At 38.9% G+C, this 14,602-nt stretch overlaps 4 protein-coding genes across 5 annotated transcripts; 3 read left to right on the top strand and 1 right to left on the bottom strand.

The window, feature by feature from the left end:
* Positions 1 to 2,529: 2,529 nt before the first annotated feature.
* LOC106392240 (ankyrin repeat domain-containing protein, chloroplastic) lies at positions 2,530 to 4,549 on the bottom strand. Its single transcript, XM_013833046.3, has 6 exons — positions 3,719 to 4,549; positions 3,526 to 3,624; positions 3,340 to 3,438; positions 3,159 to 3,257; positions 2,980 to 3,078; positions 2,530 to 2,886 (listed from the first exon to the last, which is right to left on the bottom strand). Exons 1-6 carry the CDS (start codon positions 4,478 to 4,480, stop codon positions 2,767 to 2,769), a joined length of 1,278 nt encoding a protein of 425 aa, XP_013688500.2. The 5' UTR covers positions 4,481 to 4,549; the 3' UTR covers positions 2,530 to 2,766.
* A 94-nt stretch (positions 4,550 to 4,643) lies between these two features.
* Positions 4,644 to 6,972, top strand: LOC106392244 (probable prolyl 4-hydroxylase 10). The gene is made up of 8 exons (XM_013833049.3): positions 4,644 to 4,912; positions 4,994 to 5,078; positions 5,256 to 5,353; positions 5,434 to 5,531; positions 5,640 to 5,769; positions 5,867 to 6,054; positions 6,149 to 6,235; positions 6,687 to 6,972. The coding sequence occupies exons 1-7, from the start codon at positions 4,722 to 4,724 to the stop codon at positions 6,220 to 6,222; spliced, it is 864 nt and encodes a 287-aa protein (XP_013688503.1). The 5' UTR covers positions 4,644 to 4,721; the 3' UTR covers positions 6,223 to 6,235; positions 6,687 to 6,972.
* On the top strand, positions 6,698 to 8,509 carry LOC106392245 (NEP1-interacting protein-like 1). 2 transcript variants are annotated; one of them, XM_048767903.1, is made up of 6 exons: positions 6,698 to 6,909; positions 7,002 to 7,245; positions 7,411 to 7,589; positions 7,674 to 7,757; positions 7,873 to 8,025; positions 8,214 to 8,509. In XM_048767903.1, the coding sequence occupies exons 2-6, from the start codon at positions 7,131 to 7,133 to the stop codon at positions 8,334 to 8,336; spliced, it is 654 nt and encodes a 217-aa protein (XP_048623860.1). In that variant the 5' UTR covers positions 6,698 to 6,909; positions 7,002 to 7,130; the 3' UTR covers positions 8,337 to 8,509. The 2 variants fall into 2 exon arrangements, with proteins under 2 accessions (XP_048623860.1, XP_013688504.2); XM_013833050.3 differs by lacking the exon at positions 6,698 to 6,909 and having other exon boundaries at positions 6,945 to 7,245.
* Positions 8,510 to 9,096: 587 nt separating this feature from the next.
* On the top strand, positions 9,097 to 10,550 carry LOC106392325 (la-related protein 1B). Its single transcript, XM_013833142.3, has 4 exons — positions 9,097 to 9,592; positions 9,760 to 9,882; positions 10,073 to 10,144; positions 10,230 to 10,550. Exons 1-4 carry the CDS (start codon positions 9,383 to 9,385, stop codon positions 10,365 to 10,367), a joined length of 543 nt encoding a protein of 180 aa, XP_013688596.1. The 5' UTR covers positions 9,097 to 9,382; the 3' UTR covers positions 10,368 to 10,550.
* Positions 10,551 to 14,602: the final 4,052 nt, after the last annotated feature.

Genomic DNA, 14,602 nt, shown 5'->3' with positions numbered 1-14,602 from the left:
CATCAGAACAAGCTACCACCGCCGGTTCAATGATCTATGCTTGTAAATCCTGAGATACTTTCCACTTAAACCGTAAACTACCAAAGCAGAGGGAGTTTGCTTCACCAGATTGAGCTTGAGGAAGCTTCAGTCGAAATTGAAGGAAGACTCTATGCCGGACCGTTACAAATAACACCGGCTCTGCTGAATCTACTCCAAAGATGACCAAAAAATTCCATCTTACCTAACTTTCTTTCAATCGAAGAAGCTTCACAATACACCATAGATGGCAAAGACAAAGTGAAGATTGATTCTCCTAAAAAACAGTTAAAGTGACAGTGAAGCAAGTGTCTGAGATGGTATTTACGGGATAGAATTAAGAACGAAGTGAGAAGTGAAACTCTGACTCGAAATTTTATTAATCGATCCAACAAAACAGAGAAAAAAAAAGACGAATTGAAGCAACTCTGTTGCGGATCGAAGAACACAACAAAATCGCCATAGCGAAAACAAGAAATCCGCTAACCGGAATATTTACTCGGACAAGCCGAACATAACTCTGATCTAATGATCATAAACCAAAAAACAAAAGGGATATCATCTCTTCTCTTCCTCTCTGTGAGAGATACTAGAGAGAGAACAGAGAGTGAAGAGAGATTGTTTTAAAATTTTAACCGACATCATATGTATATTATCATATACGACAATATCTCTTTTGTTGGGGTGACTAATTATCAAAACAATTCTAAAATTTATTTATGTATTATTACAATTTTATCACATTCATACACACACAAACTATCTAAATTGGCAACAAATGTATACATAAATATAATCTATCAAAACATATACCAACAAATAATATTGTTTTAAATCATATATAAAATTTTTAATAAAATAATTTCGAATATAATAAAAATAAAATTTGATCTTTATATATAAATTTCAAATTTAAATAACCATATCTAGATTTAATATAATAAAAGGTAATTTAAAACTCAAATATGCTGCATTTTATTGTTATATTCCCTTCGTTTTTTAATAAGTGTCACTTTGACATTTTTCACACAGATTAAAAAATTGATTGAAATGTATTAAAATTGTTATTAATTACACACATTTGACCAATAATATTTGAGTTAAATAAAATTATTTATAAAATCAATGCAGTTTGCAATTAATTTTCAGCTGAAAGTAAATATATTTATTTACATTGAAATTCTAAAGTGACACTTTTTGCATAACAATAAAAAATGTTATAATGACACTTATTATGAAACATAGAGAATATTTGACAAAATAAAATGATTACTTAACACACAGTCGTAGAAAAAAACAATTTCATTAAAAAATAAATTCAGTAGCTAAACATGAACAAACTAGTTGAGGTCGTTCTAAAATGTTAAAAACATAAAAATAGAATCATTCTAAAATGTTTAAAACAATACAGGAGACTTATTATTCAGAATTTGGACTCGATCTGAGATCCGTTTTGAAAATAGGATATCTGGAACATCTGAATCCGGATATGGATATTAAAATCTCATTAAAAGATAAATTTAGTAGCTAAATATGAAAAAACAAGTTGAGGTCATTCTAAAATGTTAAAAACCTAAAAATAGGCCTTTCTAAAATGTTTTAAACTAGGCATGAGACTTATTATCTAAGGTCGGATTCGATCTTAGATCCACTCTGAAAATATGATACCAGAGGTGTCTGAATTCAGATTCGAATAGTAAAATCTTGGATCCGCCAAAACTGAATCTGAATATGAGTATCTTGATTTTTAGATCTGGATATACGGATCAAGATCCGTATTTTAAAATATATTAATTTTGAAATTTTACTAATCATTATATTTGATATATTTTATTTATACATAAAATTATTTTTATAAAATTATATTTCAATTTCTAATATTATATACTTATAAATATATATTGATAATGTTGTATAAATATTTAATGTATGTATTTTTTAAAAAAAATTAGTATTTTAATTTTTTTAATTATTTTTCCGAATAATCTAGATACTAATCTACGGATCCGTCGAATCCAAATCTGATATGTTCCACCCTTATTTAAACATCTATAACTGAATAAAATATCTGCACGGACGTGCTGGTCAAAATCTAGATTTAGATTATTTCATTAGTAATTTTCACCTAATATAACAATTGATTTGTTAGAGATTTAAATGATTTTTATTTGGTATTCAAGAATATTCAAAATTAGCCTAAATTCTCTATTAACACAAATCACCCAAATGTTATATTTCAAAATATTTAAATTTATCCAAATTATCTGATATTTTATAAAAAAAACTTTTTTAAAAAAGAGTTTTTTTTACCTGCATTTTTCATAAGAACTGAACTAAAAAATTTATTGGGTTTCTAACATTGTTGTTCAAACCAAACTGAAAGCCAAAATAACCAAATTGAAATCAAACCCACATTCAAAAATAACTAAACAGTTTTTATATCTCTTGAACTAGAGAAACAGATAACCACAACCAAACTAGAACTAAACCAAAATCGAGATTGAACTGAACTGAACATCAAACATCTATGTATAAACATATTAGAGAAAAACCAGATGGGTTAATTCAACAACAAAAAATTATGCGTTTTGAAAGCCTGGATCAAAATCTAGTATTAATATTATACATATTATACAGGTAGTAATATTCTTTTGGGTAAATATGATTTCGGCTTTGTTAATTTCCGGTGCGAAAACAAACGCAAAAGAAAAACACCGACCAAAATGTGAGAGCGTGGTCCAGTAAAGCTTAATCCGTTACCAATCTCTTGAGTCTACTACGGGGAAACTCTTTCAACATTTTCAACACTTCATACGTCCTTGTCTCTCTTCCAAGGTAGAGGCAAAGGCCCAGCGGAGTTAACCCATCCTGTTGGAATTAGTCAAAAAAAAACGGCATCATCAGAATCATAATAACGATAATAATACAAAAGCGGACTAGTGGGAAGGTGATGGAACTAGCCTTGTTCTTCACTTGTATGTCAGCCCCTTTTATCAAAAGAAGTTTCACGATGTCGCTTCTTCTGGCCTGTACTGCAACGTGCAGGGGCGTCCACCCGTCCTGAAATTTAAAAGAAAAAACAATGTGTTAACCAACCAGCTGACAGATTCGCTAATATAAGAATGTTTTAACATCATTACCCTGTCTTGCGCGTTTATGTCAGCGTTATACAGCAGGAGAAGTTTTATTGTGGGAGCTGATGCTGTCTGCACAGCATAGTGCATCAAAGTCGCACCTTCCTAACACATAAACGAACTAGTCAGATCGCAGCAGCATCTGAAGCAAGGGAGAGAGATTATTACAAGGTGACCGACCACTTACATCATCAAGAACAAACGGGTTTGCCGATTCCCTCAGCAGGTAGTTTGTAATCGCCTGTTTTTTACCTATTATTGCTCGGTGAAGTGCTGTCAAGCCGCCCTAGATTCCATATACAAATTATATTAAAAAAAACACTACTAGATTATATACAAAAAGAGCAAAAGATTCAGATAAAAATCCACATACCACGTCCGTTGCATTGATATCAAGATTGTGCTTAAGCAAGGAGTCAACCAGATAAAATTCTCCCGAAGCTGCCAGTGTGTGAAGAGGAAGCCACTTTTTCTGAAAAACACAACCAACATTAGGTTACTGCTGGTTCAAACTTAAAACAGAACTCAAAAATCAAATAGTAAAAAAAAAAGAAAAAATCACTTACTGAGGTGGCAACAGCTAGGTGAGGATTTCGGCTATTGAGCATAAACTTCTCTTCTTTAGAAAGCAGCTTCCGAGGGCCGTCGAGCTTCTTGCCACTGGGATCATACTTATCGCTATTGAAGAACTTGGTGACTTGTTCGAATCCTTTTCCATAAACCGCCCATCTAGGGTTCTTCGGTGCTACTCGCTCACTCGAATACGTTTCTTCACCCCTCTCTCCTCCCTCTCCATCAAACGTCGTCGGTTTATCGAGAACAACAGGTTTCAACTGATCCAGCTTGGCTTCCTTGTACGTTAAATACTCCTTCAAATCCACCTTCCTCAGCGGAATCAGCCCTTGCCTCTTCTTCTCCACACTCACTCCGAACTCCAGCTCCTGCGCTATTTTCCTCTTGTCCTTCTTCGTCAGGTTCACCTCCGCCTGAACATCCCTCCACTCATCCGGCACGAGGTTCTCCGGCTCGATCTCCGCCGCCGCCGCCGCTTGAACTATTCTCTTTCCCCTGCCCCGCCGCTTCGGAATCTTCCGCTCTTTGACCGCTTCGAGACTGACCTCCTCCTCGAGGTAAGGGTCTTCGAAGACGCCGTCCTCGTAGACGAGACAGTCTCCCACGGTGAAGTCATCGGCGGCATCCGGGAGAATCGACGTTTGTGAAGAGTATGAGACAGAGCTTGATCTCCTGGGGATAGTCAGCGACTGAAGAGAAGGAGAGAGTCGAGATGGAGATGGCAGGAGTAGAGAAATGGTGGTGGCGAGCTGCATTCTCTCTCTCTCTCTCTCTCGCCTTATCGGATTCTCTCTCTGGGGATGAAGACGATTATTTTTGCCATTCATTCGAAAAGCACCTTCCCTTATTGGGCCTAATTAAATGGGCCTGAGGCCCGTCTATGTAAAGCCTCTTCCGTCATCCGGTTTGTTTGTTTAATCTCTCCTACGCAGAGGATTTGCTTACTGCTGCTCCTCTCTGCTTCTTTCGGATCTGAGAAATCGATCCTTTGCAAAAATGATGGCGCGACAGAGGAATCATCACCGTCGGAAAACGTCGTACTCAACCCTCGTCTTCGCGGTGTTGATTATGTTCACTTTCGTGATTTTGTTCCTTCTCGCGCTTGGAATTCTCTCGCTGCCCAGCAACAATGGCGGGTCATCCAAGGCCAATGATCTCACTTCCATTGTCCGTAAAAACCTTCAGAGGTACCAAAAAAAATCCCGATTCAAATATAAGATCTGGCGTGTTTATTTATCATCATCTTTGGTATTCTTTTTATTCCGCAGAAGCGGCAAAGATGCTTCGGAGAATGAGCGTTGGGTTGAAATTATATCTTGGGAACCCAGAGCTTCTATTTACCACAATTTCTTGGTGAGCGAATCTGTTTTTTTTCAGTAGATATCAACAATTGATTCCGTAGAGTAGGTGATATTATGATCACTAGCTGTGATTTGAAAGAAAAAGTAAAACTAGGGAAGTGATTTTCATTAGTTGTTGTTAGTGTGTGCTAACTGACTAGGGACGTGTGTTAATTATTATTCACGATAGACGAAGGAGGAATGCAAGTATCTAATAGAGCTAGCTAAACCGCATATGGAGAAGTCAACTGTTGTCGATCAGAAGACTGGAAAGAGCACAGATAGCAGGTCTTCCTTCAACTATCAAGTGAATCATCAGTAGGCTTCTTTCCTCCTCTCTTTTACTGACATCCACTTCTCCTCAATAGGGTGAGAACGAGCTCTGGGACTTTTCTTCCAAGAGGACGCGACAAAATCATCCGTCAAATCGAGAAAAGGATATCAGATTTTACCTTCATACCAGTTGGTATGTGCTTGAAAGACTTTATTATTTTTACCTTTTCTTAAAATCCCATTTCTCCTTAGGGTCAGCTCTTTGTGGAGCATATGCTTGACTGGTTCTTACAATGTGCAGAGCATGGGGAAGGTCTTCAAGTTCTGCACTATGAAATAGGGCAAAAGTACGAGCCTCACTATGACTACTTTATGGATGAGTATAACACTAGGAACGGAGGGCAGCGGATTGCCACTGTTCTCATGTACCTGTATGTAACTGAATAGACTTTGGACTCCAACAAGATGTTGCTGTTGTGTTCTTTTTCTTTTTTCTTTTTTTTTTAACGCTGTTTAGCTACTGTGCAGGTCAGATGTAGAGGAGGGGGGTGAGACAGTGTTTCCCTCAGCCAAGGGAAACTATAGCGCAGTGCCGTGGTGGAATGAGCTGTCAGAGTGCGGGAAAGGAGGGCTGTCCGTGAAACCAAAGATGGGAGATGCATTGCTTTTCTGGAGCATGACACCTGACGCCACTCTAGACCCATCTAGTCTTCACGGTCAGTAGATATAGATAAGTTTTAGATGGATTGGGAGCTGTGTTTGTCCTACAGTGGATTTTATGATATTAGTTATTTGATCCACTTTGTGCAGGTGGATGTGCTGTAATCAAAGGGAACAAGTGGTCATCCACAAAGTGGTTGCGTGTACACGAGTACAAGATTTGATCTAATTATTGAGGTATGTTTATTTAGTTCCAGCTTCATAAAGTATAAGTAGTAGTGGACACATGGAATAAAGTTTTTTGTTTGTGGATGGAAAGGTAGAATGTCATGTAAGAAGAATAGTATTCAAGTTTGTGGTGGTGTAGTCCTACAGGGCAGGAGGTGGATTCGCCTAACATCCTTGAAAGCCGAATATAAGAGAGAAGATGGGATTACACTAGTAGTAGTAGGAGAAGCTTGTGATGGTAGATGGCATTGTAGGGCACTAGGAGTTCGTATTTAGATATAATGTTTGGTGGATTGAGAAAGATAATAGGAATTGATTGAATGAAGTTGGGTGGTGTGTCTGTTTCACATATCTTACGATAGTAAAATAAAGTGTGGGGTGTTGAATTCATTCAAAAGACAAGTAAATGGGAGGGGAGGATGATTAATGGGTTTTCTTCTTTTGTTTTTGATTAAATTAGGAGGAAGAAGCAAAGAGAGAGAAAGGAGGCGTAGGAAAAGGTCAGAAGAATTGGAGCCCTCTGCTTGCCTCCTTTAGATACTTATGTTTATCTTTAAAGAGTAGATATTTTGTATCTCAAAGAAAAAGACAACCACTATTTAAGTTGATTAATACCACTGCCATTTGATGGGATTATTGATAAAAAAAAAAAATGATTGAAATTGTGGTCAGCAGAGAGAAAGGTTCCTTTCTTCTCTCATTAACCTCTCTTCTCTAAATGAGATTATATTTTTTCTTAAAAGTTATTTTTGGTTTTTATCTTTTTCTTTTTCAGGCAAAATCCAAAACAAAATTCATCCCCTTCTTCGTTTCTTTCCATTTGCTTTGGCTGTCTTTTTTTTTTTTTTCTTTCCCTGTGTTGTTTCTTTTTGTTTTCCAGAAGAAGTCAGAAAGAAAGAGAGATATGGATACGTATCCTCTCTCGCTCCTCCATCGGATCAAAGATTGCTTCCATTCGGCCATTTCTTCGCTCCTAGCCAACCTCTTCTCCGCTCTCTTCACCTTCGTCTTCGCTCTAGGTTCGTCTCCCTTTCCTTCTTCCATTTCATTCCTATGCTAGTTTTAGGGTCAATCTCTCGTCTCTTCCCCTATAACCAAAAAGAAAAAAAAAACACAATGATATATAGATAGAAGGATGTGATGTTAGATGAGGAATAACAATTCATAATTGCTTTACTTTCCAGTGGGGACTTTGCTAGGAGCCTTTACAGGGGCTTTGATCGGCCAAGAAACAGAGAGCGGTTTCATCAGAGGAGCCGCCGTCGGTGCTATTTCAGGTGCTGTCTTCTCCATCGATGTCCTTGAATCTTCTCTCCTCCTCTGGCAATCCGATCAGTCTGGGATTGCTTGCCTTCTCTACTTGGTAACCCTTCTTTTTTCCCTAAAACCTACCTCCTTTCTCAATCAATCCCAATATTCTGGACTACTTTTTTATTTGGTTCATTAGATTGATGTCATTGCTAGCCTTCTGAGCGGGAGGCTTGTTCGTGAGCGTATTGGTCCTGCAATGCTAAGTGCGGTCCAGAACCAGGTAATTTATTACCAACCAATGCAACGCAATGCATTTGCTTTATAAATCATCCCTAAATTCACTATTAATTTTATATATCTCATCATCCAATTTTTTGTTTTTAAATAATTACCAGATGGGAGCTGTGGAATCGCAGTTCCCCAACCAAACCGACATCTTCGACACTGCCATTTCAAATGGTCTCACCGGGGATTCTCTGGACAGGATCCCAAAGGTCCGAATCACAGACACCTCAGGGGAGATGGTCTCTTGCTCTGTCTGCCTTCAGGTTTGTCCTCGCTTGCCTTTTATGCCCAATTTGTAGGCAATTTACAAACAGAGTTTAGCATACAAGAAACTGGATAACATATATGCTTGGCGTTCTAGATGTTTCGATTTAAGGTGAAACAGAGAGAAATAGGTAACAAGTGGTTGGAAAGATAAATTAAATTATTGACTTTGTGGTGGATGATACAGGACTTTAAGGTGGGAGAGACTGTTAGAATATTGCCGCAGTGCCATCATACGTTCCACCTACCCTGCATCGACAAGTGGCTATGCAGGCATGCCTCTTGTCCCTTGTGCAGAGGACATCTTTGAATTCAAAACCTCTGTTTCTCTTTCTCTTCTTTGTATATAGAGGCTCATACACACACACACACAATACTAGTGTTCCTTGATTACTTAGGTTACACGTTACAGATTATGATGCATTAATCATTGTCACTTACTGATATCTTTGATTATTTTATGTCACATCTTCTTGCCTTTGAGTTGATATTCTTCCAGTTATTGAAAGATTTGGGATTGGGTTTCCATAGGCTAATCTTAAAAGAAGAAACCTTGATATAGATATACATCCTTGGTTGACTTGTAGTCGCAAGCAATGTTCTACCATTTTAGAATTTTAGAAGGGAGACAATATAATAAGATGAGATCCAGTAATTCAGTAGCTTCAGTTTGACATTATTACATGTGTAAAAATTCTAATAACAGAAGAGTGAACAAAAAAAGATAATACTATAAATGATCATGGAGGCCAGTTTGCTTACTGAGTTCATCCCCTGCCCCTTCATGTTCATGCACTTGTGAATTAATAACACCATCCAACCAAATGAACATCGCTCCCGCCAAATTCTTAACGATCTTCTTCTCCTTTTGCCGTCAACCAAGGATTTGCTTGTCTTGTCCTCGTATATCTCAAAGTACTGTACATAGTATATTTATTATTTTTCCAATCGTTTTCTTGTTGTTATTAGATTATATTTTCCGTGGAACATAGAAGAGAGAATGGGTCGAAATGTGTCGTGTTGTCAGATGCATGTGTCAAACTATTTCTGGTTTTCTTTTGTTTGATGATGGATGCTGTTTCGTAAGCGTCATAGGACAAGGACACGAATTGTCGTAAGAAATGGATGATTTTGTCGTAGAGATTGAACCATTTTTAGTGTGTTGACACCCGTTTGGTCGAACGAGGTGAAAATGACACGAATTGGTAGCGAGAGGGTATTATCGTAAAAACGAGGGTTTTGATTGATGTTTTGTAACATCAACAACTCATTCTTCCCCCCCCGGAGACACCGCCGGCCTCACCTTCTTTTTCTCTCATTTCCTCTCTCTCTTTGCTCCTCCATCTTTGTTACACGATGGCTACGACGGAGTCCAGTGCCGCTAATCCGGCATCAGCCTTCTTTCCTCCTTGTGACAAGGACAAGAAGCCTGTCTGGAACAAGCCTTGTATCAGCTCATCCCCTCCTCTTATGGGCGCCGATTCATGGCCTGCTTTGTCTCCTCTATCTTCCCACAAGTCCCCCTCTTCCAAAGGTTTACCTGATGGATCATCGCCAATGCCGCAGGTAAAGTTCTCTTCTACCATCGTTTGATTGGTTTATATATATTGATCAGATCATATTTTATCTTTATATATATATATATAGCTTTGTCGCCAATGCTGGTTCGGCTTCTTTTTTTTTAACTTGCTTTTTTAACATGCATTGTGCATATATGTATATATATAATGCAGGCAGCTGCTGCTACCTCATCTGATTACCATAGTGCTGATAACTTAAGCAAAGATAAACACTTGAGGGGTCAGATGAATGATGAAGGTTGGGTTCCTGTTAGAATAATAGCAGGTTTCAGAAGAGTAAGTGGCTCCCAGTTTCTCCTCACTGAAACGCCCTTTGTTTTACACTTAAAGTCATCACCTCATTCTGAAGCAAACATGCTCTATTGAGATTACTTTTTGTTTTGGTTGGGTGAATCTGACTGTAAAAAACAAAAACAAGAACAAAAAAGAGTAATTGTTTGGAACTTTGTGTAACTTTTTTTTGCAGCTTGCGGAACTGACAGACAACATTCAGACTATATTAGAGGCGCTGAGAAGTTCAGAAGTTGTGGAAATTAAGGTAGTCTGATTAATAAGGATTAGCCATATTAAGATGATGAGAAGTAAAAAGTGATAGAAGGTGGAATGTGGATGGTATTTTGTAGGGTGAAGCATTAAGGAGGCGAGGAGATTGGGACAAGTATTTACTTCCTCATGAACCGTCAAGCTCTGGTCCTGCGACCTCACTGGGGTCTCAACTTGAGAGCATGACTCTATCAGAGAGGAGCAGAGAGGGAGAGTAAACAGATGCTGAGTAAAAAAGATGTGTTTTGTTCCATTTGCAACTCTTTGTTAAACACCATGTTGTTTTTGTCTTTTTTGGATTGACTCTACTTGAAACAGCATAAAAAATATGTTATTCTCCGCTGGGTTCTTTAATATGGTTTGGTTAATACTTAATAGTGGATAAAAATGCTTGCACCATCATGTGAAAATTCCCGTCTCATTTACACAGACCATCATGTGTATGCTATAATTTTTAGTCCAGGATGAAATATAATGTGTCAATCGATCATCTAAATTCCAACTGAGATTAAAGTGGAGAAACAGAAGAAGCATGAGGTAAAGAGATGCAAGACTAAGAGGAGAAAGAAGAGAGAAAGCTGAGACGCCATGAATAGACTGATGAGACAACCCATCACCCAGACAGGGTGTAGCAGAAGCAGCAGTACGTAACAGAAGACGACAAGACAAGAGCAGACCAGACTCACCCCTCTCTCCATAGCTTCTCCCATCACAAATGTTTGATCTCATCTCTTTTACTTTGGACTTTATAAACCTGAAAACATAGGTTGGAAAGAGAGATAGAAGAACATGCAAAAGAAGTTGGTTTGGTTTCCTCACTAAACGGGGCGATGCTATAGAACTTAAAGAACTCAAAAGATCAATTAAGAATAACTCAACTCTTATTAGCTTAAGAAAATATCTCAAAACTTAAGCTCTCACAAAAATCTCTCTAAAATCACAAGTTATGTCACAAGTTGACATCTCCTTATATAGATCTTAAGATTTTCTAATCTCATTAGTAAAACCATCCTTATCTAAAACATAATTTAAATAGGATAATGATAACTTGGTCTCTAAGTTATCTTTCAAGTTTATCTCCAACAATCTCCCCCTTAAACTTGAAAACCATCTTTGACAAATCTTTAACTCCAACGATCTCTCTCATCTCTTTAAACTTCAATCTTCCAAGTGCTTTTGTCAAAATGTCTGCTCTTTACTCTACCCCGGGAACATGCTTGACGTTGATCAACTCGTTCTCAACACATTCTCTAATGAAGTGGTAGCGACGATGAATGTGTTTGCTTCGTCCATGGAACACATGATTCTTGGTGAGTGCAATGGCTGACTTGTTATCAATAAGGATCGTCACTCTCTCACTCAACGTTCCAATTATCTCTTCAAGAAGGTCTTGTAACCAAATAGCCTGTTTTGCTGCCTCTGTTGCTGCCATAAACTCAGCCTCACACGACGACAATGCGACTGTCTCCTGCTTGGTGGAACACCACGTGATGGGACTGTCTGCGTAATAAAAGATATGTCCAGTCGTTGAACGACCATCATCTTCATCAACATTGTGACTACTATCCGAGTATCCAACTAACTTTGTGTCGCTTGTAGTTCGCTGAAACATCAAACCATGCGCAAGAGTACCTTGCAGATACCTCAAGATTTGTTTTAACGCAGCTCCATGTGACTGCTTAGGTGACTGCATATATCTGCTTAGAATCCCGACGCTAAACGAAAGATCTGGACGTGTGTGAAGCAAGTACCTAAGACACCCAATATTTCTTCTGTATTCCTTTTCATCTATACTTGCTTCTTCTTGGGACCTTGACATCTTCAGACTAGGTTCCATGGGTGCGTGAACTAGATTACAATCCGCCATCCCTGTCTCTTCAAGAATTTTCCTCGCATACGTCTCTTGACATAAAGTGATCCCATCTGCGTGTTGCACAACCTCTATTCCGAGATAATATGTAAGCCATCCTAAGTCACTCATGTCAAACTTACTCGACATTCCTCTCTTGAAGTCTTCTACGAGATCTACACTTGATCCAGTAACAAGGAGATCGTCTACGTACACTGCAACGAGAAGATATTGATCCTTATATTGACGTTGATACAGCGCCGGGTCCTTAGTACACTTCACAAAATTCAACTCTCCAAGAACATTATTGAGTTTTTCATTCCACGCCCTAGGGGCTTGTCGTAACCCGTACAGAGCTTTATGTAGTTTGTACACTTTGCTCTCTTTGCCCTTGATAAAGAAACCTTATGGTTGGAGAACGTATACATCTTCTTTTAAGTCACCATGTAGGAAAGCCGTTTTTACGTCTAAGTGATGCACCTCCCATCCTCTTGAAGCAGCCAACGCAATCGAGAACTTTATGGTCTCTATACGTGCTACAGGTGCATATACTTCATCAAAATTAATTCCATGCCTCTGTATATAACCTTTCACCACTAATCTCGCCTTGTACTTGTTGATGCTTCCATCTGCGTTTCTTTTAATCTTAAAGATCCATTTAAGCCCTATGGCTTTTGCTCCAGGTGGAAGATCAGCCAATTCCCATGTTTTATTTTTGACAATGGACTTGATCTCATCATCACAAGCATCGTTCCAGACTTTTAGCTCACTCGCCTCGCTATAACTCCATGGTTCATCGTTGATAGTTAACAACAAACGTTCTCCATCTAGCTCAACCAGGAGTATGTAGTCGTCAAGATAGCCTGGTCTTTTGCTCTCTCTCGTCGATCTTCGCAATGGATTTGCCTCTTCTTCTTCTTCTGATCCGTCATCTTCCTGCTCCTTTACAACATCAACTTCGTCACTGATGACAGCATTGTCGCTTCCTTCCACTCCGGTTCCTTGCTTCTCAAGATTCCCATTGTTTCTTTGAATTCCTCTGTTCCCAAAATCTCCAAACGAGATATCAAATTCCTGAGTTTCGTCAGAATTTATGACGCAGTTCTTTCAGTTCCAGCTTTTGCTTTCATCAAAGACCACATCTCTACTCACCACTACCTTTCGATTGACTGGATCAAGTAGTTTGTATGCTTTCGACCCCGGTTCTGTTCCAAGATGTACCAGCATGCGTAATCTATCGTCAAGCTTCTTGAGGTGGTTGCGTTCTATCTTCGCGTAGGCAATGCATCCAAATATTCGAACATGTTCAACGTTTGGTCTTTTACTCTTCATAAGCTCGTACGGCGTCACACTTAGAACACGAGTTGCCACTCTGTTTATTAGATAAGTCGCATGCCTCACAGCTTCTCCCCATAGGTAGTTAGGCATCTCCATATGCTTTAGAATGCTTCTGGTCATTCCCAAGAGGGTTATGTTTCTTCGCTCCACCACGCCGTTTTGTTGCGGTGAATATGGAGCAGTCAAATGTCTTACGATCCCTGATGTTTCACAGAATGCTTGGAACTCTCCTGACACAAATTCTTCCTTCTCAACTATGGCTTTGAATTTTTTGAACTTCTCGAATGCCTCTGACTTCTCCTTGAGAAGTATAGACCACATATAACGGGAGTGGTCGTCAATCAATACAAATATGTACCGGAACCTGGATGACGTAGGCGGTGTGATTGGGCCACAAAGGTCACAGTGTACCAGCTCTAGTAGGTTTGTCGCGTGGTAAGAGGTTGCTTGAGGAAACGTGTGTCTTGATTGCTTCCCAAGTAGACATGAAGAACATGTTTCCTTCTCATTTTTCATCATTGGAATTCCAATGGCTAGCTCTTTCTTGATCATCGTAATCATCGAGTCTCACCCAATGTGACCAAGGCGAGCATGCCACTTCTCAGCTTCACTTACGCACTTTAGTTGAAGACATTGTGTATCAACCATATCGATGACTACTTTATACAGTTTGTTCTTAGACCTCTGTGCTCTTGTTATTAACCTTCCTTCTTTGTCTCGTAGAGTAAGATAGTCATTCTTCATCCTCACATCACAACCCGCTTCTGTGGCTTGGTCCAAGCTAATGGTGTTGCTTCGCAAGTCTGGTATGAAATACACGTCGGATATGATCTTCTTGTCTCCGGATTTGCTGTAGAACATAACTGATCCTTTGCCTTTGATGTCGGTGCGCGAATCATCTCCAAATCTTACTTTCCCGGTAATAGCTTCGTTCAACGATTGAAAGTAGGTTCGATTCCCAGTCATATGGTTGTTGGCGCCGTTGTCTAGATACCATATATTGTCTTTGTCCAAGCTTGTCTCAAATTCTTGTGGATTCACGTTTTTCTCGTTGAGGTAGACAACTTCATGAACAATTAGTTCTTCAGCTTCTCGAGTATCATCATCTTTTGTTTCTAATGCTTCCTGCAACTTGAGCAAGCGATCAGGACAATGGGACGCGAAGTGGCCAATCTTGTCGCATCTGTAACAAGTTATCTTCGTCATGTCAAACTCAATATAAGATCGGCCTCTGCCTCTTCCTCCTCTGTTAGAGTAGCGACTGCC

Source organism: Brassica napus, chromosome C9 (assembly GCF_020379485.1).
Source record: "Brassica napus cultivar Da-Ae chromosome C9, Da-Ae, whole genome shotgun sequence".
Lineage (NCBI taxonomy): Eukaryota > Viridiplantae > Streptophyta > Magnoliopsida > Brassicales > Brassicaceae > Brassica > Brassica napus.
This window is presented reverse-complemented; position numbering and strand designations above follow the sequence as displayed.